The sequence below is a fragment of the Cetorhinus maximus genome, chromosome 14, assembly GCF_964194155.1.
Source record: "Cetorhinus maximus chromosome 14, sCetMax3.hap1.1, whole genome shotgun sequence".
NCBI lineage: Eukaryota > Metazoa > Chordata > Chondrichthyes > Lamniformes > Cetorhinidae > Cetorhinus > Cetorhinus maximus.
The window spans coordinates 84,707,891-84,733,561 of record NC_135892.1 but is presented as its reverse complement, the minus strand read 5'-3'; the positions used below and the strand labels follow the sequence as shown (position 1 = coordinate 84,733,561).

At 47.5% G+C, this 25,671-nt stretch overlaps 1 protein-coding gene across 1 annotated transcript in view; it reads right to left on the bottom strand.

The window, feature by feature from the left end:
- The window catches only part of gch2 (GTP cyclohydrolase 2), an 80,256-nt gene that overhangs the window by 7,291 nt on the left and 47,294 nt on the right, over positions 1-25,671 (bottom strand). The window contains exon 5 of the mRNA XM_078557170.1: positions 25,553-25,637. Within this exon, the coding sequence (XP_078413296.1) occupies positions 25,553-25,637 (85 nt within the window). The remainder of the gene's footprint in view (positions 1-25,552; positions 25,638-25,671) is intronic.

Genomic DNA, 25,671 nt, shown 5'->3' with positions numbered 1-25,671 from the left:
TTCCCCTTGGCGAGCGGGCCCTGCTCCTAAATCACTGAAGGGAAAATCCTGGTGCAAGTCTAATATAACCTGCTCTCTGGTTAGTTCCAGAACATGCCGCTCTAAGAAACTATCTCGAAAGTATTCTATGAACTCCTCATCTGGGCTACTACTGCCAATCTGATTTTTCCAGTTTATATATAGATTAAAATCACCCATGATTATTGCCGTCCCTTTATCGCAAGCACCCAATATTTCTTCTTGTATGCTTTGTCCTACATTGTGGTTACTGTTAGGGAGCCTGTAGACCACTAGTGACTTCTTTCCCCTGCTGTTCCTCATTTCCACCCAAACCAATTCTATATCCTGATCTCCCGAACCTAGGTCACCTCTAACTATTGCACTAATGTCATTCTTGATCATCATTGTTACCCCCTCCACCTTTACCTAGCTTCCTATTCTTCTTGAATATCATATACCCCTCAATATTCAGGACCTAATCCTTATCATCTTGCAGCCACATCTCTGTAATGGCTATCAGATCATATTGATTTACTTAAAGTGCACTATCAATTAATTTACTTTGTTATGAATGCTACGTACATTCAGATACAAAGCCTTTTGTTTTGTCCTCTTGTCATCTTTGTAACTTCTAGACTTCACTATTGGTGTATTCTTAGGTTTCAACTCTCTGTCCTTTCCTGCTATTCTATGACCCTCATTTCCCATATTACTATTATGGTCTCCTGCCTTGAATCTACCCCTCGATTTGCCACATCTATCCACTCGCCCCAGCATGGTTCAGATGTAGACCATCCCAATGGTACAGCCCCCACTTTCCCCAGTACTGGTGCCAGTGCCCCACAAACCAGAACCTACTTCTCCCACACCAGCCTTTGAGCCACGCATTCATCATTCTAATCTTATTTGGCCCATGCCAATTTGCACGTAGCTCAGGTAATAATCCAGAGATTATTACCTTTGAGGTTCTGCTTCTTAATTTGGTATCTAGCTTCTCATACTGACTATTCAGAACCTCCTTCCATGTCATTGGTACCTACATGGGCCATGATGACTGGATCCAACCCCACTCCCTCCCACTGCAGGTTTCTCTCCAGCCCCGAGCAGATGTCCTGAACCCTGGCACTGGGCAGGCAACAAAGCTGTCTGGACTCTTGCTCTTTGCTGCAGAGAACAGTGTCAATCCCCCTCACTATACTGTCCCCTACTACCACTATATTCCTGTTTGCTCCCCCTGCTTGAATGGCTTCCTGTACCATGGTGTCATGGCCAACCTGGTCATCAACCTTGCAGACCTCATCCGCACAGGCTGTGAGAACCTCAAACCTGTTTGACAATTGCAAAGTCTGAAGCTCCTCCATTACTGTCTGAGGCTCCTCTGCTACAGTCTGTTCAGTTCCTTTATCTGCCTCACTCTGTCACATCCTCCTGTTCCTCATTGCTGATCAAAACAGATGGCCCCATTCTAAGAGGCATGACTGTCTTCTGAAACAAAGTGTCCAGGTATTTCTCCCCCTCCTTTATGTTCCACAGTGTCTGAAGTTCGGCTTCCAGATCAATAATCCTGATCGGGAATTCCTCTAGCTGCTTACACTTCCTGCAGACATGTTTGTCATGGATCACCTTGGAATCCAAAAGGACCCACATTCCGCAGCTGCAACATAACACCTATCCTGCCATTGTTACTTATGTTATTTATTGAACTTAATTTAATTACTCACTTAATTAACTTAGAATAATTCCTTTGTATACCACAGCTCTTTCTCTTGTGCACTGAATTCCCATGTGAACCTAATTCATTACTCACTCAGTTTCCATCTCCATCTCACTCCAGTGTAGTCACCTGTCTTATCATGTGCCCCTTACTGATCATCCAGTTTAAAAAGCCTGTCTCTTTTAAAGACCCTCTGATGAGCCATCAGCTGGTTTAGCTTCCTGCTACAGTAATTAACACCACTTGAACCAACTGCTTTCAGGTGATTAACAGATAACTGCCACTCAAAGCAGTTCTCTATTTACCAAGTTAACCTAACTTACTTGAAGGTTAGTAGTATGTCAGATCTTGATACTTAATCTAAAGTTAAAACCTGAAAAGGACTCAGAACTTACCACGTGAACCTACTTTGCTACTCGCTCAGTCTCCATCTCACTGTCATAGTCGCTTGTATCCTCGCATGCCCCCTACTGATGGGGCGCCTTTCCTGATGCCAGATCCCTCAATCAGACATTTTCCTGGACAGTCACTTGCTTAAACCCTGGACAGGGCAGAAATTCTGTCCCCAAGAGCTACCAGCCAATCAGGGGCCAGCATCTCTCCAGTACCTGCAGTGCCACGAGGAGCGATGGCCACTGCCAGTAATGCACATTGGATCTGCAGATGAGATCGGCTATGGATTCCCAGATAGATGTGAGTGTGGCCAAAATGAGAACTGTAGGGAGAAGATAACTGGCGGGGACGGGGAGGGGGATTTGGAACCAACGTGGCTTTCAACGGCCCCCCTTCCTGATGCCAGGCCCTTCAATCAGGCACAGGGTGCCTGTGAACAAGGAACCCCTCCCCACTTCCCAATAGACAGGTGGCAAACCCGACAGGGACAGGTACTGGTTGAATACCAGCCTATTGGTATTTTCCCTTAAGGACATCAGTTGGCCTCTGGGCATGAAGGCCACTTTCCACCCTATCCACTCTGAGCCTGACTGCGGGGAGTCAGGATACGGCAGGGTCCCCACCCTGCACCCTTCCACCCTTGGGTTGGGGGGGGTGGGGGTGGGGTGGCAATTAAATTCCACCCTGAGTAAACTTTTCAGATTAATGACCTTTCATTAGAACTGTTCATCGGTTCATCATTAACCTGAAACATTAGGCGGAATTTTATCATGCGTTTGGAGGAAGTGAGGTGGTGTCTAGGCTTGCAAAATTGTTGAAATAGGTGGTGGGCCAGTATCTTGACATCTTCCTCCTCCCTGTGGTCTCCCCAGGGGTGGATTGACACTGTGGTCAGGAACTCCCTATGGGTGCAACGTGCAGCCTGTTCTTTTGCAGTTCTCTGCTCAATGACAGGTGATTATTTGTCAAACCACAGCTAAGTGCTGTGATCTTTTTCACCACGGGCAGTGCAAGGAGGCGCTGAGTCTACCTCAACCATAATGGGGATTGAACCCCATGCTGTTGGCATTAATCTGATCCACATGCTAGCTGTTTAGCCAAATGAGCTAACCTGCCCCCCCAAGCAGCCTATTAAGGTAACTAAAATGCCAACAAAGAGCCATATTTGGGCGCCATGGTTTTTTCCTAATGATGCATGGGTCACACGCTGTGTCGGCAACCCAGCAAGTTAGAGAAGGTCAGTGTACAGGGGGACATCATTAATACATCAAGCTGCCATCATTGCAGCACTCTACAGGCAGAAACTGGCAGTAAAAGGGCCAGCCACAGTGCGAGGCAATGCTGATGGGAGTGACTCCCTGAAGCAAGTATTTTGGAGATTTTGCAGTAGAAGAGGGACTCGGTTTCATTACAATAAAGGGTAGCACCAACCTTTCAAACTGTGGGTAGAATCGTCCCAGATTTGCACAGCGGATGGGAAAAAGGACGTATTACCTGCCGGCCACAATGGCGGGTTTTCGCGCCGTAATCGTCCCGTTCCTGGTCTGTTCCACCTCATTAATAATGCATTCACAGGAAACACGCTGGATTGCTGGTGGGCAGACTCAGATTTGCCAGCCCTGCCGTGACCTCAGGGCTTCCTCACTCTGGGTGCCATATTTAAAGTGCACCAGAGTGCAGCCTACTTGGTGCCTACAGGCTAGGTCTGCTCCAGGTGGTAGATGGCACCAAAAGCAAAGAAGACAACAGCCCCCAAATTTAGTGACGTCCCTCTGGGGCGCCTGCTAGAGGCAGTGTAAGGCCACTGCAACATCCACTACACACACTCTGGCCACAGGAGGTCCACCAGAGTCACCAATCCAGACTGGGAGACAGTGGCAGTGGCGATCAGCGCCACCAAAGCACAGAGGAGGTCAGCCATCCAGTGCAGGAATAGGGTGAATGCTCTCATCCGTTTCCCCAGGGTAAGGCAACCATCTCATCACTCCCAACTCACACACTCACAAACCCATCACACATCCACAGGGATCTCCCACCTCAAGGGACAACACCACTAACTCTCACACACACCCTCACATGTCCATCAGGCTCATCTCTGGAGCTCGTGTCCTCATCCCGCCCATGGCTCTGCTCACCACACAAACATTCCACACAGTGCCATGTGTTCTGCTCTCACTCTCTCCATCTGTTTTAATGCAGGAGAAGCTGATTCACAACAGCAGGGAGAGGTCTCAGACTGGGGGTGGAGTGGCCCACATTAGGCCCCTCACTCACTTTGAGGAGCATGCCCTCAGGCTGACTGGTGAGTGTGAGAACCGTGCCTGCAGTGATGGTGAGGTCACCACATCATCTCTCTCCCAACGCAACTGTGAGTGCTCACTCTCCTGCTTTTGACTCTGCTACCATGCACTAATCATCTCTTCTTTAGTTCACTGGGAGCTCTGCCAAGGGACCAACACCTTCAGCCAACCAGTCCTTCAACTCCATCCAGGTCCACACCTCCAACCAAGAGGACATCTCCTCCATTGAAGAGGTGGAAATAAGTAGCCTGGAAGACGTGTCACAGCGCTTACCCACACCCTCCGCCAGTGCAGAGACACACACCTCGGTGGGGCCTAGATCTAGAGCAAGCTCAGGATCACAATCTGGTAGTCACCGCACAGACATGTGTCTGCAGCTGGAGGAGGCAGGTTCAGCTGAGCTTCCCAGTACCCAGAGGACTGCTGGGGAAGAGGCATCTGTGAGGTCTGAGTCAGATGACAAGCCTCTGGATTCTGCCTTCCAACTCATCCTGGAGAGTCAGCAGAAGGTGGGGGAACATCATGCAGAGCTGTTGGGATCTCTCAACAAAGTGGCATGGAGTGGGAGCAGTGTGTCCACTTGCTCTCTGATGAAGTGGTGTCCACATGTGCGTGTATGGAAGTCTCCAAGGGGGGGATGGTGGACTCCATGGAGATCCTGATCCAGCAGAGCACGGTGATGTGCACTCCATCGCAATACCCATGAGTGAGTTCCTGCAGTGGCAATGCGAGAGGGAAATGGGGCACCTTGACGTCCCTCCAGGTGCTCTTTCCCCTCAAGGAGTGAGGCCGGGGCCCTTGGGCACCCGAAGGGAGGAGGAGCGGCAGCTGGACACCCCTGAGTTGTCCACTCAGGAAATTCAGAGGCTGTCTGCTCCCTCCCCGTCCTCACTGCCTGGGAGCCCCTCAATTCCTTCCTCTGTCACCGCAGAGGGAACAGCTGGCCCATAGGAGGACAGCCAAAACAAACAGGGGCCCTCCAGGCCTCGGCTTTCCAGAGGACCCACGCCGAAGTCATCATAGGCACAGGGCCAACCATTGCACAGGCTGTCTCCACCCCTGCTGCGGATGTCAGGGCTGCACCTAGAAGAAGTGGTAGGCCTAGAAAACTTAAGAAATTCTGATCACAAGTGGTTTGTCACTTTATAATGTGAAAATATATTAACTTTCACTGAATAAAATGTAATGGGTCTTTCAGCTTCAATTACAGGCTTCACACGTCTTCCCCCCAACACCGCACCACCCCCCCCAACCACCTCCCCCATCCCCCCACCTCTGCCTCCACTAGCAGTTCAGCTGCATGCAGCCGGCCCGCAAGTGATTCTAGAGGGAGAAGTGTGTATGTCGCAGGGCCTTTTGGAGCACTCTCCCATACACTCATCTCACTCTTCAAAATCTGGTTCCAGTTCCTAGAAAAACCATTCCAGGGTTTCAACATTGCCTGGCAAGGGTCTCCCACATATGGTGCTGCGCTGTCCCGTACTTGGCTCTTCAAGGAGGACTGGAGCTGGCACCAGAGGATGTGGAGGATAGACCGGCTTCCTGGGAGGAGGAGGATGATGAGAACGATGTGCTGGTGCAGCAAAGCATTCAGAGGTGTGTAAGATGCGGCCTGCCATGGACCTGCATGCTAGGTAAGTTCACAATGCCCTCATGCAGGCATGCTTCAACTCAGGGTACTGTGACCATCACTGCCCTCATGGCACCCACAAAGGATTCTCACATACTAACCCTTTCCTGCAAAACAAAGGCCTCCTCAAGGATTAAATGACCTCCCCAATATATCCTCTGCCCTATTATGAGAAACTACAGAACAAAAACAGAAATACCTGGAAAAGCTCAGCCGGTCTGGCAGCATCGGCGGAGAAGAACAAAGTTAACGTTTCGAGTCCTCATGGCCTATCAACAGAACTAAGTAAAAATAGGGAAGGGGGTGAAATATGAGCTGGTTTAAGTGGGGGGGGGGGAGTTGTTGGGACAAGCAAGCAGTGATAGGAGCAGATAACCAAAAGATGTCACAGACAAAAGAACAAAGAGGTGTTGAAGGTGGTGATATTATCTAAAAGAATGTGCTAATTAAGAGTGGAGAGCAGGACAGGCAAGGTAGCTCTAGTGGGGGTGGGGTGAAATAAACGATGGGTGGAATACATTTAAAAATAATGGAAATAGGTGGGAAAAGAAAAATCTATATAAATTATTGGAAAAAAGAAAGAGGAGGGGGAAGAAACGGAAAGGGGGTGGGGATGGAGGAGGGAGTTCAAGATCTAAAGTTGTTGAACTCAATATTCAGTCCAGAAGGCTGTAAAGTGCCTAGTTGGAAGATGAGGTGTTGTTCCTCTAGTTTGCGTTGAGCTTCACTGGAACAATGCAGCAAGCCAAGGACAGACATGTGGGCAAGAGAACAGGGTGGAGTGTTAAAATGGCAAGCAACAGGGAGGTCTGGGTAATGCTTGCGGACAGACTGAAGGTGTTCTGCAAAGCGGTCACCCAGTCTGCGTTTGGTCTCTCCAATGTAGAGGAAACCGCATTGGGAGCAATGAATGCAGTAGACTAAGTTGGGGGAAATGCAAGTGAAATGCTGCTTGACTTGAAAGGAGTGTTTGGGCCCTTGGACGGTGAAGAGAGAGGAAGTGAAGGGGCAGGTGTTGCATCTTCTGCGTTTGCATGGGGAGGTGCCGTAGGAGGGGGTTGAGGAGTAGGGGGTGATGGAGGAGTGGACCAGGGTGTCACGGAGGGAATGATCCCTACGGAATGCCGCCAGGGGGGGTGAAGGGAAGATATGTTTGGTGGTGGCATCATGCTAGAGTTGGCGGAAATGGCGGAGGATGATCCTTTGATTGCTGAGTCTGGTGGGGTGATAAGTGAGGACAAATGGGACCCTATCATGTTTCTGGGAGGGAGGAGAAGGCGTGAGGGCGGATGCGCGGGAGATTGGCCGGACACGGTTGAAGGCCTGTCAACTACCGTGGGTGGAAAACCTCGGTTAAGGAAGAAGGAGGACATGTCAGAGGAACTGTTTTTGAAGGTAGCATCATCAGAACAGATGCGACGGAGGCGAAGGAACTGAGAGAACTGAAACTACAGTCTCATGGTACTCCCACACTATCCAATCAGCGTGGAATTAGAAATGAGGCAGACAATGACATATCCCAGGGAACAGCAAGACATGGCTCTTTGAAATAAAAGTTTTCATTCAACAACAACATGAGAAGCTGAACACAAAGTGATCTCTTCACGTGACTATTTTGTAATCCCCCTTCTCATACTTCTATAAGATGCTGCCCTTGTGGTTGCAGCTGAGGTGGAGGCAGTCTACTAATTTCCAAAGTCAGACATCCTCGATGCCCATGGCAGTCGTCCTCTGGGTGGTAAAGCTCCTGAGAGCCCCTCCAAATATTGCTCCACCTGCATTTGTGCTAGGGCAGTCTTGGTCATGGGGTTGAGTCAACTGCTGTCAGAGGTGCCACTTGTAAGGGCTGTGACCTGGAGGCACCTCTTGAGGAGAAGCCCCAATACTTTGGAACCCCCGAGTTCTGAAGAAGTCATATTGGACATGAAACGTTAACTCTGTTTCTCTCTCCACACATGTTGCCAGACCTGTGTTTTGCCAGCACTTTGTTTTCACCCCAGTGCCGTCTACCTTTTCCGTCTCAGGGCCAACCTGCACCGTCCTGCTAAGCAAGTGCGGTTCAGAACTTGGATGCCTTTTGATGTAGTCCTTGGCCATCAATACTTTGTTCACCCAATACTTTGCAAAGTAGCCGCCATCATATGGAGGCTATTGTGGTGTGCCTGCATCCACTCATTGGTCTTCCTTATCTTGACTCTCCATGAGGTTTGCCAGTCTTTTAATGGAGGTCATCGCGTGCTCATGTGACAGAGACATCACGGCACTCATGGCCGCAATGGATTCCTCCATGTTCTGTGCAAGGAACTACCCTGTCTCTGGGAATTCTGACAGATGCCCATACATTTCCCGTTGCTGTTCACAAGTACCTGCTTAGTGCATCACACCCGAGGCTCAGCATCTGTGTCTATCTGAGCATGGATTGATGTTTTCTGAGGCCGCCAGTTGGGAGTCTCCTTGGCTGTCTCCCCCTCCAGCATATGGCCCTACTGACATGTGAAGTGCTCCTCACCTTGCCCCACCCCTTCTATCTGTAATGCTGCACCCACTGCGATGAGTGTATCTGTGCTGGTGGGAAATGTGCAGGAGTCATGTGATGGTGCTTCCTCAGAGTGATTCTCCTCCCAGAGAACCGCACGGCCTCCTCCCTCACCTCTCGCTGTACCTCTTGCAATGCCCCTGAGGGAGACACAAGACAGTGCTGTACATAGATGACAGAGTTGAAGCCCTTGCATTTCACTGATGATTATATTTACGGTATTGATGAACAAGGCTCCACGTAGGTCAGATGTCAGAGCAAGCTGTAAGTGTGATATGTAATGCTTTCAACCACTCTCTGCAGTACCCCCATTTCTCCATTGGCAACCGCATGCACCCATGCCACCCTAATGATTTCCGGTGCATCCTCCTCCATTGCCATCAGTATGACCAAGGGTGGCACTCCACTCCCCACTTCTGCATCTCTCCCAGGAGTTGTACGATCTCTTCTTCTGTAATGAGAAAAGCCAGATATCGAGGACTATTATTAAATCAGTCTTTGCTTTTTTTCTTTATTCTTTCATGGGATGTAGGCTTCGCTGGCTGGGCCAGCATTTATTGCCCATCCCTAATTGCTCTTGAGAAGGTGATGGTGAGCTGCCTTCTTGAACCGCTGCAGTCCATGTGGTGTAGGTATACCCACAGCGCTGTTAGGAAGGAAGTTCCAGAATTTTGACCCAGCGACGGTGAAGGAATGGCAATATATTTCCAAGTCAGGATGATGAGTGACTTGGAGAGGAACTTCCAGGTGGTGGTGCAGCCTTGGTGAGTTCCTGCAGTGCATTTTGTAGATGGTATACACTGCTGCTACTGTGCGTCAGTGGTGGAGGGAGTGAATGTTTGTGGATGTGATGCCAATCAAGCGGGCTGCTTTGTCCTGGACGGTGTCAAGCTTCTTGAGTGTTGTGGGAACTGCACTCATCCAGGCAAGTGGGGAGTATTCCATCACATTCCTGACTTGTGCCTTGTAGATGTTGGACAAGCTTTGAGGAGTCAGGAGGTGAGTTACTCGTCGCAGGATTCCTAGCGCTTGACCTGCTCTTGTAGCCACAGTATTTATATGGCTAGTCCAGTTCAGTTTCTGGTCAATGGTAAACCCCAGGATGTTGATCGTGGGGGATTCAGTGATGGTAATGCCTTGAGAATCAGGGGGCGATGGTTGGATTTTCTCTTGTGGAGATGGTCATTGCCTAACACTTGTGAGGCGTGAATGTTACTTGCCACTTGTCAGCCCAAGGACCGTGTGGTGGTCACTCCTACCAATATTGTCATGGACAGATGCATCTGCAGTAGGCAGGTTGGTGAGGATGAGGTCAAGTATGTTTTTCCCCTCTTGTTGGTTCCCTCACCACCTGCCGCAGACCCAGTCTAGCAGCTATATCATTTAGGACTCGACCAGCTCGATCAGTAGCGGTGCTACCGAGCCACTCTTGGTGATGGACATTGAAGTCCCCCACCCAGAGTACATTCTGCGCTCTTGCCACCCTCAGTGCTTCCTCCAAGTGGTGTTCGACATGCAGGAGCACTGATTCATCAGCTGAGGGAGGGCGGTATGTGGTAATCAGCAGGAGGTTTCCTTGCCAAATTTTACCTGATACCATGAGACTTCATGGGGTCCAGAGTCGATGTCCCTCCTGACTGCATACCACTGTGCCGTGACCTCTGCTGGGTCTGTTCTGCTGGTGGGACAGGACATACCCAGGGATGGTGATGGTGGTGTCTGGGACATTGTCTGTCAGGTATGATTCCGTGAGGATGACTATGTCAGGCTGTTGCTTGAATAGTCTGTGAGACAGCTCTCCCAATTTTGGCACTAGCCCCCAGATGTTAGTAAGGAGGACTTTGCAGGGTCGACAGGGCTATCGTCATTTCAGGTGCCTAGGTCGATGCCAGGTGGTCCATCCGGTTTCATTCCTTTTTTGTGACTTTGTAGTGGTTTGATATAACTGAGTGGCTTTTCAGAGTCAACCACATTGCCATGGGTCTGGAGTCACATGTAGCCAGACCAGACCAGGTTTCTTTCCCTTAGTGAGCCGGATGGGTTTTTACAATCATCAACAATGGTTTCATGGTCATCATTAGACTTTAATTCCAGATTTTTATTGAATTCAAATTCCACCATCTGTCCTGGCGGGATTTGAACCCAGGTCCTGGGTCCCTGCATTATGAGTCCAGCAACAATACCACTATGCCATTGCCTCCCCAACTTAAGACTTAAGTCCAACATTTGAGAGGCTTCACTGTGGGATGGGGAGCGGCAGGTCAACTAATGAAGTGAAAATGCCATTGCTATCTATGGAGATGTAGAGTTAAGAAGTTGCCTTGGCAGGTATTTGTAGGTGTGGTTGCAAAGAGAGAGCTTCAAAGGATATGTATGCTGGAAAAGGCTACTGGGGAAGAGTTTGATGGTTGCCACATGACAGTTGCATGTCACTCACCTAGCTGGACCTGAAGAAGCCATTTGAAGCATTTCCTGCACTGGATCTGCAACTTCCGCACCACTGCTCAGCTCCTCTGCTACCTCCATCAAAGCCTGCTTAGTAAGGTTGGCTGCCTTCCCTGGCCATCCTCTGGAAAGTGAACATGCCTCCATGCCTTCACAGTTTCCAGCATCAACTCAAGTGATGCATCTGTAAATTGTGGGGCTGGCTTTCTTCTCTCCATCTTCTTCTTTCTTTCGCTTCTACAGCTTTGCTGTGGAAAGTGCATGGTTCCACCACTCTACTTGCAGCTGATGTTCCTTTAAATAGTGCACCCTCCGGGCTCCTGACTGCTCTTCCACCTGCTTCTCCTAATTCGATGCCAAACCTGGAGGTTCCCACTTAATTAGATGGCCCCCCAAAAATTCACCTGGAAGGACCACTACATACAGGTCGGCTTGCCGACTCAGATATAATGTGACAGAACATGAGACCATAAGTTCATAAGATTTTGCCTGTTAGCTCTATTTCTCTCTCCATAGATGCTGCCAGGATTGCTTGGTATTACCAGCATTTTCTGTTTTTACCCTCTAATGTAATATATTCTTTTCATTTTCTTTTGTTTTTCCTCAGTGAGATTGTTAATTAATGTCAACTTAAGGATAGTTTTGGGCTGTAGGTCTATTCTTGTAAGGAATTACATTAAGATTTCCCAAAACTCATTTTAGGAGACAGAGGAGCATCCCAGCAGTTAGGGCTAGATGTGAACTCAGGACCCAGAAGGGAATGTTCAACTATGATTTTAAAGGTCCACTGTCATCATCAGAACTCTTTCAAGAATCAAAGTTAGCAGAAGTCATCATTAAATTGAATATATTTTTCCTTGCCCACTCTAGCTTTCTCATCTTTTCTACCTTACTTTCCTGAAGTAGTCAACTCCATTTCAGAGGTACTAATCTATAGGACATGGCAGCTTTCAAGCATTGTCAGCAAGTAGGCATTCTTCATATGTCAAGAGCTGCTAGTAAATTTTCAGATTAATATTGAACATTCAGATCAGAAAATTGCTGAGGCAAAGATTATTTTGGCAAGTGGTGAGAGCTGTATAGAAAGAAAAATCCTCCATATATCTTTACTAATCTTAGTTCTAAGCTCCAAGTCACTTTCTCCAATAATGTCATCATTATTTGCATTGCAAACAAAAATCTATTACTATATTAAGATCATTGGGCAGATGATACCTGTTTCTACGTAGTATTGGTACTGGATATTTTCAATAGACGTCGCAGGACATCCCAAAGTGCTTTTACAGACAATGAGGTAAGCTATTTGCATACTGTAAGGTTCCACAATCAGTAATGATAGAAATAACCTTTTAACCTGTTTTTAATGGTGATGGCTAAGACATAAATGTTGGCTAGGACACTGAGAGAACTTCCCTGCTCTTCTTCAAACAGTGCCACGAGATCTTATACATCCAGCTGAGAGAGCAAACGAGCCCTTGATTGAACATCTCACCTGGAAGATGACAGTGTAGTCCCTTAGTATGGTAAGAGAGTCAGCCTAGATTAATATACTGAAGTCTCTGGACTGGGACTTCAAGCTACAATCTTCTGACTCAAAGGTGATGCTGCTTTAATGAGGCAAGGCTCACAAGAGTGCGTGAGCACCCAATTAAGTGGATTGGGAATGGAAACACAATAATTTAAAAAAGGGGAATGGGTGAGGAGAGGGGAAGAGGAACAGGACAAATAGAGATAAATGGTTTGGATCTAATCACCATTACAGAGAAATGGTTGCAAGGTGATCAAGGTTGGGAAATAAATATTCCAGGGTACACAATAGCTTGAAAAGACAGACAGAATGCAAAAGGAGAAGACACGTTTACAGCAAAGGATGACATAAGGACAGTGGTGGGGAAGGATCTCGGTTCAGAAGATCAGGAAGTTGATAAAAAGGGAAAAAATGAATGAAAGTAAACTAGCTAGGTATATAAAAACAGATAATAAGAGCTTTATTAAGTATATAACAAGCACGGGAGAAGCTAAAATAAACTTTGATTCCTTAGGAGCAGAAACAAGAGAAATTATCATGGGGAACGAAGAAATGGCAGAGATGTCAAACAAATAGCTTCACAGTAGCAGACACAAATTACGTACAAGAAATAGAGGGTAACTGGGGGCTAATAAGAATGAGAATTTATGATAATTAATATTAGCAGAGAAAAAATATAGGAGAAATTTAAGGAACTAAAAGCCAACAAACCTCCAGGATCTGATGGCCTACATCCTAGGGTTTCCAAAGAGGAAGCTGCAGAGATAGTAGATGCTCTGGTTATGATTTTCTAAAATTTTCTAGATTCTGGAATAATCCCAATGAATTGGAAATTAGCAAGTATTTTTTTGCTCTTTCATGGAATGTGGGCATCATTGGCTAAGCTAGCATTTATTGCTCATCCCTCATTGAAGTCTTACTATGATGTTCTAAATGCATTGCTATGATCAGCCAATGTCAAATTTGCTTCCAAAAGAGAAATCATGTTTGACAAATTTGCTAGCGTTTTTTGAGGATCTAACTAGAAGGGAAGATAGAAGAGAGCTAGGAGATATAATTACCTTGGATTTCCAAAAGGCATCCGATTAAGTGTCACACAAAAGGCTACTAAACAAAAATAGGATCAGTGGAGTTGGGGGTTATACATTAGCATGGATAGAGAATTGGTTAATGAACATAAGAACATAAGAAATAGGGGCAGGAATAGGCCATTTGGCCCCTCAAGCCTGCCCTGTCATTCAATAAGATCATGGCTGATCTGCCCCAGGCCTCAACTCTTCTTTCATGGCAGCTCCTCATAGCCCTCAACTCCCCGATATTTCAAAAATCTATCTACCTCCTCTTTAAATACTTTCAGTGATCTAGCCTCCACAACTCTCTGGGATAGAGAATTCCAGACATTCACCACCTTCTGAGAGAAGAAATTCCTTCGCATCTCAGTTTTAAATGAGTGTCCCCTTATTCTGTAACTATGTCCCCTAGTCTGAGATTCCTCCATTAGTGGAAACATTTTCTCAACATCTACCCTGTCAAGCCCCCTCAGAATCTTGTAAGTTTCAATAAGATCACCCCTCAACCTTCTAAACTCTAATGAATAAAGGCCTAACCTGTTTAGCTGTTCTTGATAAGTCAACCCCTTCATCCCAGAAATCAGCCTAGTGAATCTCTTTTGAACTGCCTCCAATGTCAGTATATCCTTTCTTAAATACGGGGACCAAAACTGAACACGGTACTCCAGGTGTGACCTCACCCTGTACAGTTGCAACAAGACTTTCCTATTTTTAAACTCCAGCCCCCTAGCAATACAGGCCAAAATTCCACTTGCCTTCTTAATTACTTGCTGTATCTGAATGCTAACTTTTTGTGTTTCATGCACAAGAACACCCAGATCCCTCCGTGCTGCACTTTTTTGGAATCTCTCTCCATTTAAATAATAGTCTGCCTTTTGATTCTTCCTACCAAAGTGCATGACCTCACACTTTCCTACATTAAACTCTATCTGCCAAGTTTTTGCCCATTCACTCAACCTATCTATATCCCCATGCAGATTCCTTATGTCCTCATCACAGCACGCCCTCCCACCTATTTTTGTATTGTCAGCAAATTTGGATACATTACACTTTGGCCCCTTCTCCAAGTCATTAAAATAGATAGCAAATAATTGAGGCCCTAGGACTGATCCTTGTGGCACTCCACTAGTTACGTCTTTCCAATCTGAAAAAGACCCATGCATCCCGACTCTCTGTCTTCTGTGTGTTAACCAATCCTCAATCCATGATAATACATTACCCCCAATACTGTGAGCCCCTAACTTGTGCAATAACCTTTTATGTGGCACCTTATCGAATGCCTTCTGGAAATCCAAATACCCTACATATACCGGTTCCCCTTTGTCAACTCTGCTTGTTATATCCTCAAAGAACTCTAGCAACTTTGTCAAATGTGATTTCCCTTTCACAAAACCATGTTGACTCTGTTTAATTGCATTAAGTTTTTCTAAATGTCCTGCTATTTCTTCCTTAATAATGGACTCTAGCATTTTCCCAATGACAGGTGTTATTCTGTCTGGCCTATAGGCTGGCCTATAGTTTCCTGCTTTTTGTCTCCCTCCCTTCTTGAACAGGGGTGTCACATTAGCGGTTTTCCAATCCTCTGGGACCCTCTGAGTTCTGAAATATTTCGATCAATGCCTCCACTATCTCTGCAACCATTTCCTTTAAAACCCTTGGATCCAGGCCATCAGGTCCTGGCGACTTGTCTGCCTTTAGTCCCATTAGTTTGTCAAATACTTTGTCCCTCATGATAGAGACTGTTACAAGATCTTTCTTCCCATTAGCTCCTTGCTTATTTGATATCTTTGGGATGTTTATAGTGTACTCCACTGTGAAGACTGGTGCAAAATATTGGTTTAAGTTATCTGCCATTTCGCTGTTCCCCATTATCAATTCCCCAGTTCTATCAGTTCCTTCAATGGTCCCACGCTCACTTTAGCCACTCTCGTTCTTTTTTTACACCTGTAGAAGCTTGTGCTGCTTGTTTTTATATTTCTTGCCAATTTACTTCCATAATCAATTTTCTCCCTTTTTATTAGCTTTTTAGTCATCTAATGCTGGTTCCTAAAAAATTCCCAATCCCCTGGCCTACCATTAGTTTTCACCACTTTGTATGCCTTAGTTTTTGATTGAATATTCTGCTTGACCGCCTTTGTTAACCATGGGTGGTTCATCCTTCTCATTCAGTCCTTCATTTTGACCAGGATAAAATTTTGCTGAGCTTTATGAAATATTTGTTTAAATGTCTGCCACTGCTCATCCACTGACCTTCCCCTCAGTCTATTTTCCAAGTCCACTTTAGACAACTCTTTCTTCATACCTCTGTAATTGCCCTTATTTAAGTTGAAGATACTGGTTTGAGACCCGGGTTGCTCACCCTCAACCTAAATTTGAAATTCTACCAGGAGTAGGGATAAGAGAGTAAGGATAAGCAAGGCATTTTCTATTTGGAGGGCTGTAACTAGTGGAATTGTAACTACCACAAGGACCAGTTGGGGCCTCAGCTACTTACAATTTGTATTAATGACTCAGACAAAGAGACCAAGAGTAATGTATCTCAATTTGCTGACGATACAAGCTAGGTGGGAATGCAAGCTGTGAGGGGGACACAAAAAGGCTGCAAAGTGATACAGGCAAGTTAAGTGAATGGGCATCATAGTGGCAGACGGAGTATAATTTGGGAATTGAGAGATTATTCACTTTTGTAGGAAGAACAGAAAAACAGAATATTATTTAGAAGGTTTGACACTTCTAAATGTTGATGTTCAGAGAGACTTGGGCCAGAATATTGCCGCCGGCATGCGGGGGCAGGCCTGGCATGCCAAGGTGTAAAATGATGTGAGATGATGTCAGGGGTGCGTCTCAATGTCATCGCGTGTCATTTTGATATTGCGTTCGGCAGGCGTGCGCCAGAGGCAGCTGCGCACCTGCCGAACTGTCAAAGGCCTATTAAGGCCATTAAGAAAGTAATTTACGTCATTAAGGTTGGCGGGCAGGCGAAGAGTCCAAGTGGCCTTCCCGTTTTCTGGGAAACCTCATCCACAAGGTGGGTTGAGGTTTCCTGAGGTTTTATAAAATTAATAAATAAGTTTGGTGAACTTGACAAACATGCCCCAGCTTATGTGACACTGTCACATGAGGGGACATGTTTAAATAATTTTTTAATTGAATTTTTAAAAACTTTCATTGTCTATTCAATCTCCCTGAGGCAGCTCCGTGCCTCAGGGAGATTGCTGCGCTCTTTCGCGCACATGCGTAGAAGAGCTCAGGCCCCAACTCTCCCTCCTCCCCCTGCCCACACAGGTAGCGCTGAGCGCTATGGAAGGCGCATTACGCTGGGCAGGAGTTAATTGACCCATCCACGTAAAATAGCAGCGTGCAGCCGATCGCGGGCAGTGATCACCTCCACGCCCGCCCCCGCCTGCTCCCACTCAGCCCACCCAACGTAGGTAAGATTCAGTCCTTGGTCTACTTGAACAATGAATAAAGAAAGTTAGCATGTAGGTACAGCAAGCAATTAGGAAGGCAATTGTCATGTTCGCCTTTATTGCAAGGGGACTGCAGTACAAGATAAGGAAGTCTTGTTACAATTGTACAGGGCGTTGGTGAGATCACACCTGGAGTGCTGTGTGCAGTTTTGGTTTCCATATCAAAAGAAGGACATAATTGTATTGGAGGCAGTACAGCAAACATTAGATTTAGTTCCTGGGATGAGAAGGTTGCCCTATGGTGAGAAGTTGAGTAAATTGGGCTGATACTCTCCTGAGATTAAAAGATTGAGAGGTGATCTTATTGATACAGACAGGATTCTGAAGGGGCTTGATGGGGCAGATATTGAGAGATTGTTTCCCCTGACTGGGGAAAAAAGAACTTGGGGGCACAGTCTCAGGATAAGGGATTGATTATTAAGGACTGAAATGATTGAAAACCTCTCCACTCAAAGAATTAGGAATCTTTGGAATTCTCAACCCCAGAAGGTTGTGGATGCTCCATCGTTGAGTATATTTAAGGGTTTGATAGATAGATTTTTGGTCCCTCGGGAAATCAAGGGAATTGGGGAGTGGGTTAAAAAGTGGAGTTGAGGCAAAACATCAGCCTTGATCGTATTGAAAGGTGGAACAGGCTCGAGGGGCTGTATGGTCGACTCCTGCTCCTATTTCTTATGTTCTTATGTGATGCTGCCATCAATGGACCCAGGCTGACAAAAGTGCCTGAGCACCCATGGAACAGATTGAGAATGGGAACAGGATCATCTAAAAGGGCAACGGGAAAAGTGAAGGAAAGAGGAAGAAGATATACACTTAACAGGATAGTGGAGGATATTAGGAAACATGATCAGTTAATGGTGGTGGAAAACCTGCTCTGGAGTTGGGGGCAGGGAAGATGTGTATGTGTGAATTGTACAGAAACATCCTCACTGAGGCATTGAAAATAGGAATGAAGGACTAGGAACAGCCCTTTTAGCTCCTCAAGCCTGCTCTGCCATTCAATGAGATCATGGCTGACCTGTGACCTAACTCCATAAACCTGTCTTTTCCCCATATCCCTTAATACCTTTGATTAACAAAAATATCTCAATCTCAGTTTTAAAATTATCAATGGATCTAGCATCAATTGCCATTTTCAGAAGAGAGTTCCAAACTTCTACCACCCTTTTCATGTAGGAATGTTTCCAAACTTCAGTCCTGAAAGGTCTGGTTCTAAATTTTTGGACGATGCGCTCCAGTCTTAGACTCCCCTGCCAGCAGAAATAATTTATCTCCATCTACCCTATCTGTTCCTCTGAACATCTTGAAAACTTCAATTAAATCATCCCAAAACCTTCTAAATTCCAGGTGAGTCCAACCCTAGTTTGTGTCATCTAACCTTGTAATTTAACCCTTGGAGTTCAGGTATCATTGTGATAGATCTACACTGCACCGCCTCCAAGACCAACATATCCTTCTGAAGGTCCGATGTCCATAATTGCTCACAGTTTTTGAGGTGTAGTCTAACCCATGGCTTTGAGCTGAAGTATTACTTCTGGCCCCTTACATTCTGGTGTTCCAGATATAAAGGCCAACATTGCATTAGGCTTCTTGATTATTTTCTGTACCTGTTCTTGCCATTTTAATGACTTATCAGGTCCAAAGTCTCTTTAGGCCTTCACTGTTTCTAGCTTTTTCACCCTTTAGAGAGTGCCCTATTCTTTCATATTCAGGTCCAAAGTGGAGGATCTCACATTTGCCTACACTGAAATCCATTTGCCACATTTTTGGCCAGTCCCTTAATCTGTCATTATTTGTTAGTAATGTTTCTCTTCCATGTTCTTTACTTACAATACTGCCTACCCTGTGTCATCTGCAAATGTGGAAAGGTGGCTTCCTATCCCATCATCTAAGATGTTAATAAATAAGATGAATAGTTGAAGCCCCAACACAGATCCTTGAGCAATACTCTAGTCACATTCGGCCAAACAGAGTACCTGCCCGATGTCCCTACTCTTTGCCTCCTGCCATTCAGCCAATTTCGTAAATATGTCAATCCTTTGCCTTCAATTTCATGAGCTTGAACTTTAGCAGTCTCTTATAACATACTTTACTAAATGCCTTCTGGAAGTCCACATGAATAACATGCTTAGACATTCCCCTGTCACTTATTCAAAAAGTTCAATCAGATTCATCTGGCATCACCTACCCTTTATAAATCCATGCTGGCTTTTTCTGATCAACTGGAAATTTTCTAAGTGTTCAGTAACCCTATTCTTAATTATAGACTCTCGTAAATTCCCAACAACATATGTTATTCTAACTGGTCTATAGTTTCCTGGTGTTCCTCCCTCACTTCACTGAAATAGTGGAGTGAATTTCAATTTTCCAATCTAAAGGAATAGTTCCTGAATCAAGGGAGCTTATTAAGACTATAGTGAGGGCATCTGCAATGTCTCACTAACTTGTATTGAAGCCTTGGGATGGGAACCATCTGGTCCTGGGAATCTGTTACTCTTTAGTGCCATTGATTTATTCATTACTGTTACTTTGCTGACATTAATTTGGGTGAGTCCCTGACCCTGATTCAATATTGGTAATTATAGTCAGCAGGTGGGGGTACAAAAGTGTACAGATAAGTGCTGGAGTTTATGCGCCATCACTGAATGCAGAATGGAAAAGCATGCTGGAAATTTGCTTCATTTGCTACACCAGAAGATCAGGGTTAAGCCGACTAAGTACAAGAGGCACTCTCAAAAATCTACCCATTGCAGCAGATTATAACTACAAAAGCAGCCAACAATACTACTAAATTAAATTATTTCACATCTACAAATCTCCTGGAAAACATTAATAATTCACTCCCAAACTCAATCTATGTCTGTTTCAAAAACACTCCGCTGGTGAGGGTATAGAATTGTGTGAAAGTTGATATGTTAACTTATCAGGCAGCAGATCATACTTTGACACTTAATGTTACAGAAGTTCTACCCTTTGTAAGACAAGCAGGAAACTCCAAGAAATGCCAAAGTTTCAGGAGAACTAGGTCTCCACCTTTTACAACGAGAGGGGATCAAACAATGAAGGAAGTTTCTAGCATGTTTCTCTGGGCAGAATTTTCTGGCTGGCGGGGCGGGGGAGGGGGGGAAGTGGGAGCGGGCGCAGACCTGATCGCCATCCGCGATCGGGTCCGCGCTGCCATTTTACACGGGCGGGCCAATTAAGGCCCGCCCAGTGTGAATCGCAGCTCCCGAGGACAGTGGGAGTGGGTGGGCGGCGGCGGGTCTGCAATGACCACTGGGTCCAATGGCGACCTGCGGTCTGTTTTAAAAATGCTGCAGCCTTTCAAAGGCTGTGAATCATGGCCAGTGGAAGGGCTCCCCAGAGCGCTGCTGGTGAGCAGGCCAGGCAGGAGGGTAGGGCAGGGGGGCACTATGTCCCTCGTTTTTCTGACGATTGCCTTGCTGACTTCCTTGAGGAGGTGGCAGCATGGCGGGAGGTCCTCATACCCCAGGATGGGAAGAGGAGCCCCACCCCCGCATGACCAAACCAGCCTGGGAGGAGGTGGCGGAGGTGGTGAATTCCCGGGACATGGTGCAGCGCACCTGGATCCAGTGTCACAAGCGCTTCAATGACCTGCTGCGCTCAGGAAGGGTGAGTACCATATTGGCATTGGTCACTTAACCCAGCAGGTAGGCTCTCCCCCCTGGTGCCACCACCCCCAAGTCTGAGTGTAGGGACTGCATTGAATCATTGACAGCATGTGTCCTTCGTTGGGTGGGCCAGCAGATATTGCCCATGCCGAGGTCACCCTGAGAGGGTGGTGAAGAGGTGGGTTCTGCACCCGCAGCATGTGGTACACCGAGACCCACATTACTGTTTTGGGGGTAACCTGGAGGAGCTGCGCCAGGCGCAGTGCTGGAACTCCAGGACATGTCAAAGTCAGGGTGATGACATGCTGGGAGGGGAGCTTCAAGGTGGCGTTGGCACCGATCGATCTGCTGTCCTCTGTGCTCCATGTGCTTGCGCCTCCTTGCTATGGAAGGTTACACCGTGTGGTGCCTAATCTGATGTAAGCAGCATTTGGCCAAGAGAGTGGGTGGGGTTGGGGGACATGTGTAGCATCTTTGTGTGAGTGTTCGGCAGCAGTGGGGTGAGGAGGCACTGGAGCCCTGCAATGTCCCACTCTGGTTAGGGTGGGCCGTCCGTGAAGAGAATCCAGGTACAAGTAGCACCAATCAATGCTCTTCTCTCCTTTTCAGGAGAAGAATGCACATAATGCCGCCGAGTGGGTGAGAACTGGCGGAGGGCCGGCCCAGTTGGCGATTCTCAGCCGCTTCAAGCAGGAGGCCCTAGATTTGGAGAGGCGCCATGCGCCCAGGTCCACCGGTGTCGGTGAGGCTGGGGTGCCACGGGCAGGTATGTACGCCTGGCAGTGAGGTCACCATTGTTCTCCCAGCAGCCATGGCAGTGCTGAATGTTCAGTGATTGAAGTTTGCAACATTTACCATTGCTTATGGAAGGATGAGCGCATAATGATCCGAGGGATAAGGATACACATTGACATTGTCTCCACATTAACTGATTCAATATCCTTGTTCTTCCTTTCAGCATCAGTGGAGCAGGGCCAGGAGGAGGAGCAGCAGAGGCTCCCTCTCACACCTGAGGGCCCTGAAGTCTCACCAGCGTCACACCATCTCTGCCAGGCAGGCACCAGCACAGATACTAGCACCTTGGTGGGAATTAGAACATCTGCTAGTGTCCCGGGGCACAGTGGTGAGGGCACTTCACACTCGTTGGAGGAGCTGGCAGAGACAGAGAGTGCCCATGGCACCAGCAGTTGGAGGACTGCAGGGGACCAGGCACATGCTCAGTCGGTGCCTGATGATGTGACTCTGGAGTTGTCCGTGGCACAGCAAGTGCAGGAAATGCAGCCGGGTGTGCGGGAGCATCTGGGGGAGATACATGAGGCTACGCTTGGCTTGGTGTCTGTGGTGGAGAAGTCTACATGGACTATCACCGAAGTGCCATGCGCCCTCCATGGAGAGAGTCATGACTCTCATGTAGAGGCTCCTCCAGGAGACCAATCAGGGCTTCCTGGGGTTGCGCTCAGACCAGCAAGCCCTCACATCGGCATTGACCTCAGCTGGTCATTGCCAATGTGGGAGATGGTCTGGGCACCAAGTTTCCCAGCTTGGTGCCCATTCATCCATGGTGAGCAGGGAGGTCTGAAGTGCCCTCACATCAGCACAGCAGCCGCCTATCGTCTCTGCGGGTTCCTCCAAGGGCGCTCTGGATGAGGGCGGCAGCTCCTCTGCCCCTCTGCCAGTGACCGTTGCATCCAGTGAGGCTGCAATGACTGGGGGGATGCCAGCTATGGAACTGGCAGATCCCTCCCAGGCAGAGCCAGCACAGGCTCCACGGGCCAGAGGACGACCGCCAAGGTCATCGAGGCCAACAGGACAGCAGAGTCAGCAGACTGGTGTTTTTGTGTTGGCCTACAATGAGGTCTTAATGAGGTGGTGTGATTTTTAACACCTTTGTCATTTTGTTTCATTGTTCCTTTGTTTGCAATACCAAATTCAGGCATGTCACCATGGCTGAGGGTGCCTCTTTTCTTCTGCAGGTGGATGGTTTCCAAAAATGTAATGAGTGTTTTGTGGCACATTCAGCTTTATTAACAAGGCCCTTAGTTAATGTTCCTAACTAGGCAGATTTTGCACTTAGGTATCGAGTATGGAGCCTACAGCCCAGGCTTGTCCTGGAGGTCCATATGTGTTGTGCTAGCTGAAGGTTCGTTGGATTAAAGCTTCCCGGGTGTCCCTGCCTCCCTGGAGTATGCCCGGGTCAGTGTCTACCCCCTCAGCATTTCCCTGTGCGTGCTCATCCTCGGACTCACTGCTGGACTCGTGTGCAGCCGCAGCCACGGTGTCGACGTCTTAATTGTCTACAGCGTCCCCCACTTTCCAGCGCAAGATTGTGGAGAGCGCATCCTGAAACCACTATCACTGACACACGATCTGGGGGGTACTGGAGTGCGCCCCCTGAGCGGTCCAGGCATCAGAAGTGCATCTTGAGAAGACCGATGGTTCTCTCCACCACAGCCCTTGTGGAGGCGTGGCTCCTATTGTACCGCTGCTCAGCTTCTGTTCTTGGATGGCAGAGAGGCGTCATGAGCCACCTCCTGAGGTGATAACCCTTGTCACCCAGCAGCTATCCATCCAGCTGAGCTGGAGCACTGAGGAGCCCTGGCACCTGGGAGGATGTAAGAGTCATGGGAGCTGCCTGGGTACCTTGCACAAATTTGTTGAATCAGCATCCTGCGAATCAGCCTGACCTCCCAAAGGTGTCTCTCCTGAAGGCTGTATGTGCACTCCTCCCCCTCCTAGCCCTCTCTTCCTCCTCAGAGGAGGTGCCTCCGACGGAGAGTTCAGCTCCCATTCCCAGACTAAGGGAAGGCTTCCTAAAACCTGCAGGCCCAAAAAAAGATTCCTCACTGTAAAGCGCTGACCTGAAGGTTGTGAGTCCAGACCACTATCTGCACGTTCATGGAGTGGAAGCCCTTCCTGTTGACGAAGGCACCAGGCTCACCTGCTGGCGCCTTGATGGCCACATGTGTGCAGTCTATTGCACCCTGGATGCAGGGGAAGCCAGCAATGGCCGCGAAGCGTCTGGCTCGCTGTGCCTGGCTTGCCTGGCCCCAATGGAAGTGGTTGAAGGTCAATGCACGCCTGATCAGAGCGTCTGTCACCTGCTTGACACAAGTGTGAACAGCTGATTGGGAGACACCGCAAAGGTCACCCACCAACCCCTGGAAGGAGCCAGAGGCATAGAAGTTGAGGGCAGCTGTGAGCTTTAGAGCCACGGGCATGGGGTGTCCACCCACACAGTTCGCAGAGATCTCAGAGCCAATCATCTGACAGATATAGTTGACTGTCTCCCTTGAGAGAAGGAGCCTCATTCAGCACTGCAGCTCAGACATATTGAGGTAGCTGCTTCGCCGCCTATATACCCTGGCAGCAGGATAGTGGCGTCTTCTGCGGCCCCTTCTGCCTTGGTCTACCTCTTGGCCCTGCACCCCTTGTGCCTGCGCCTGACCTCCCAAAGGTGGCTCCCCTGGAGGCTGAATGTGCACTCCTGGCCTCCTCCCTCTTCTAACCTTCTCTTCCTCCTCAGAGGAGGTGCCGCCAGTGGACAGTTCAGCTCCCATTCCCAGGCTAAGGGAAGGCTTCCTGAAACCTGCAGGCCCAAAAATGATTCTTCACTGCAGTGTGCTGACCTGAAGGTTGTCAGTCCAGACCAAGCAGCTGGAATGCGTTTTGAAGTACTGCAGATCACACAGGCAAGTATCAGTAACATTGAAAAATCAATATTTGACAGAGCACACTCGCAACCACACTGAACCCTCTTATCCCGCCCGTGGATGAGGTTTATACAAATGTCTCCTACCCACTTGCCCGTTGCGCCCGTGCGCTGACCCGAAGATCGCACGGGCGCCAAAAAACCGCCGTCCATTGGCGCCTCAAGGGCCTTAAGTGGCCGGTTAATTAATGGCGGGCGCACATCAGAGATCATGCGCGCCCACCCAATGAAATATCGTGATGGCGCGCGGTGACGTCGGGACACTTGCCCGATGTCACCATGCGTCATTTTACGCACGTGCATGCAGGGCCCGCCCCCACACGCCAACGTGACAATTCTGCTGTCTATTGCTAAGCTCACTTAGAGAAGCCATAGAATGGTTGGTGTAAGAAATGGAAAAAATTTGCTGTACTGGTGCAGTAAGGTGTCCCCTTCTGGGGTCAATTCATGTGCACAATCAACTTCTAGCATGATGACACAATGTAGGGGAACAGGTCAGAACTGAGGAAGCATTCAGAGTCTTGCAGATCAGCCAGCCATCTTAAAGGCTTGCTTTCAAATGGTGATGAAGAATAGTAAAGAAACGTAGGGCGGTATTTTGTGGCCCCGTTGTGGTGGGAGTGGGCCCGTATAACACAGCGAGCTGTTCAAAAGCCTACTGGCTTCGGCGGGACTGGAAAATCCCACTTGCGGAAGAGGCCGTAATATTCCGACTGTAGTGTCTCAAAATTTAAATGGCTGCATATGGGACATAATTCCTGATAGTTTTCATTTACATGCCATACTGGATTGGAAGTACAGTACTGACAAAAGTGCCCGTTCCCAAAAGCTGCCTTTAACTAGAAATGGTGAAGCCCAAACAGTTGCAACTGAGAGACCCTAATAAATGTCATAATGTCTTCAATTATATAATCATTCTGTGGAATGCACTTTCCTTTATGATAGATAAGTATATGCAACTACTCTTCATCTGGTCTATCCTTAAAAATACTATTGTAAAAATTATTAAGGTTAATTTTTTTATATGGTGTAAAACCTTAGTTACTCCTCATGCCCCAAAATGACAAGATAGCTAGTACGTAACAAAAAAAAATGTAGGCTTAAATAAAATAAGAGAATGCTTACGTTGCTTCTATGACGACTGCCACTCCAGCTGGTTTCAAAGCCTCTGTAATGGCCACAGCAATTTGCTTGGTCAGTCGTTCTTGAACTATAGTGGATAAACATAGGTGGAGTTTTCAGTG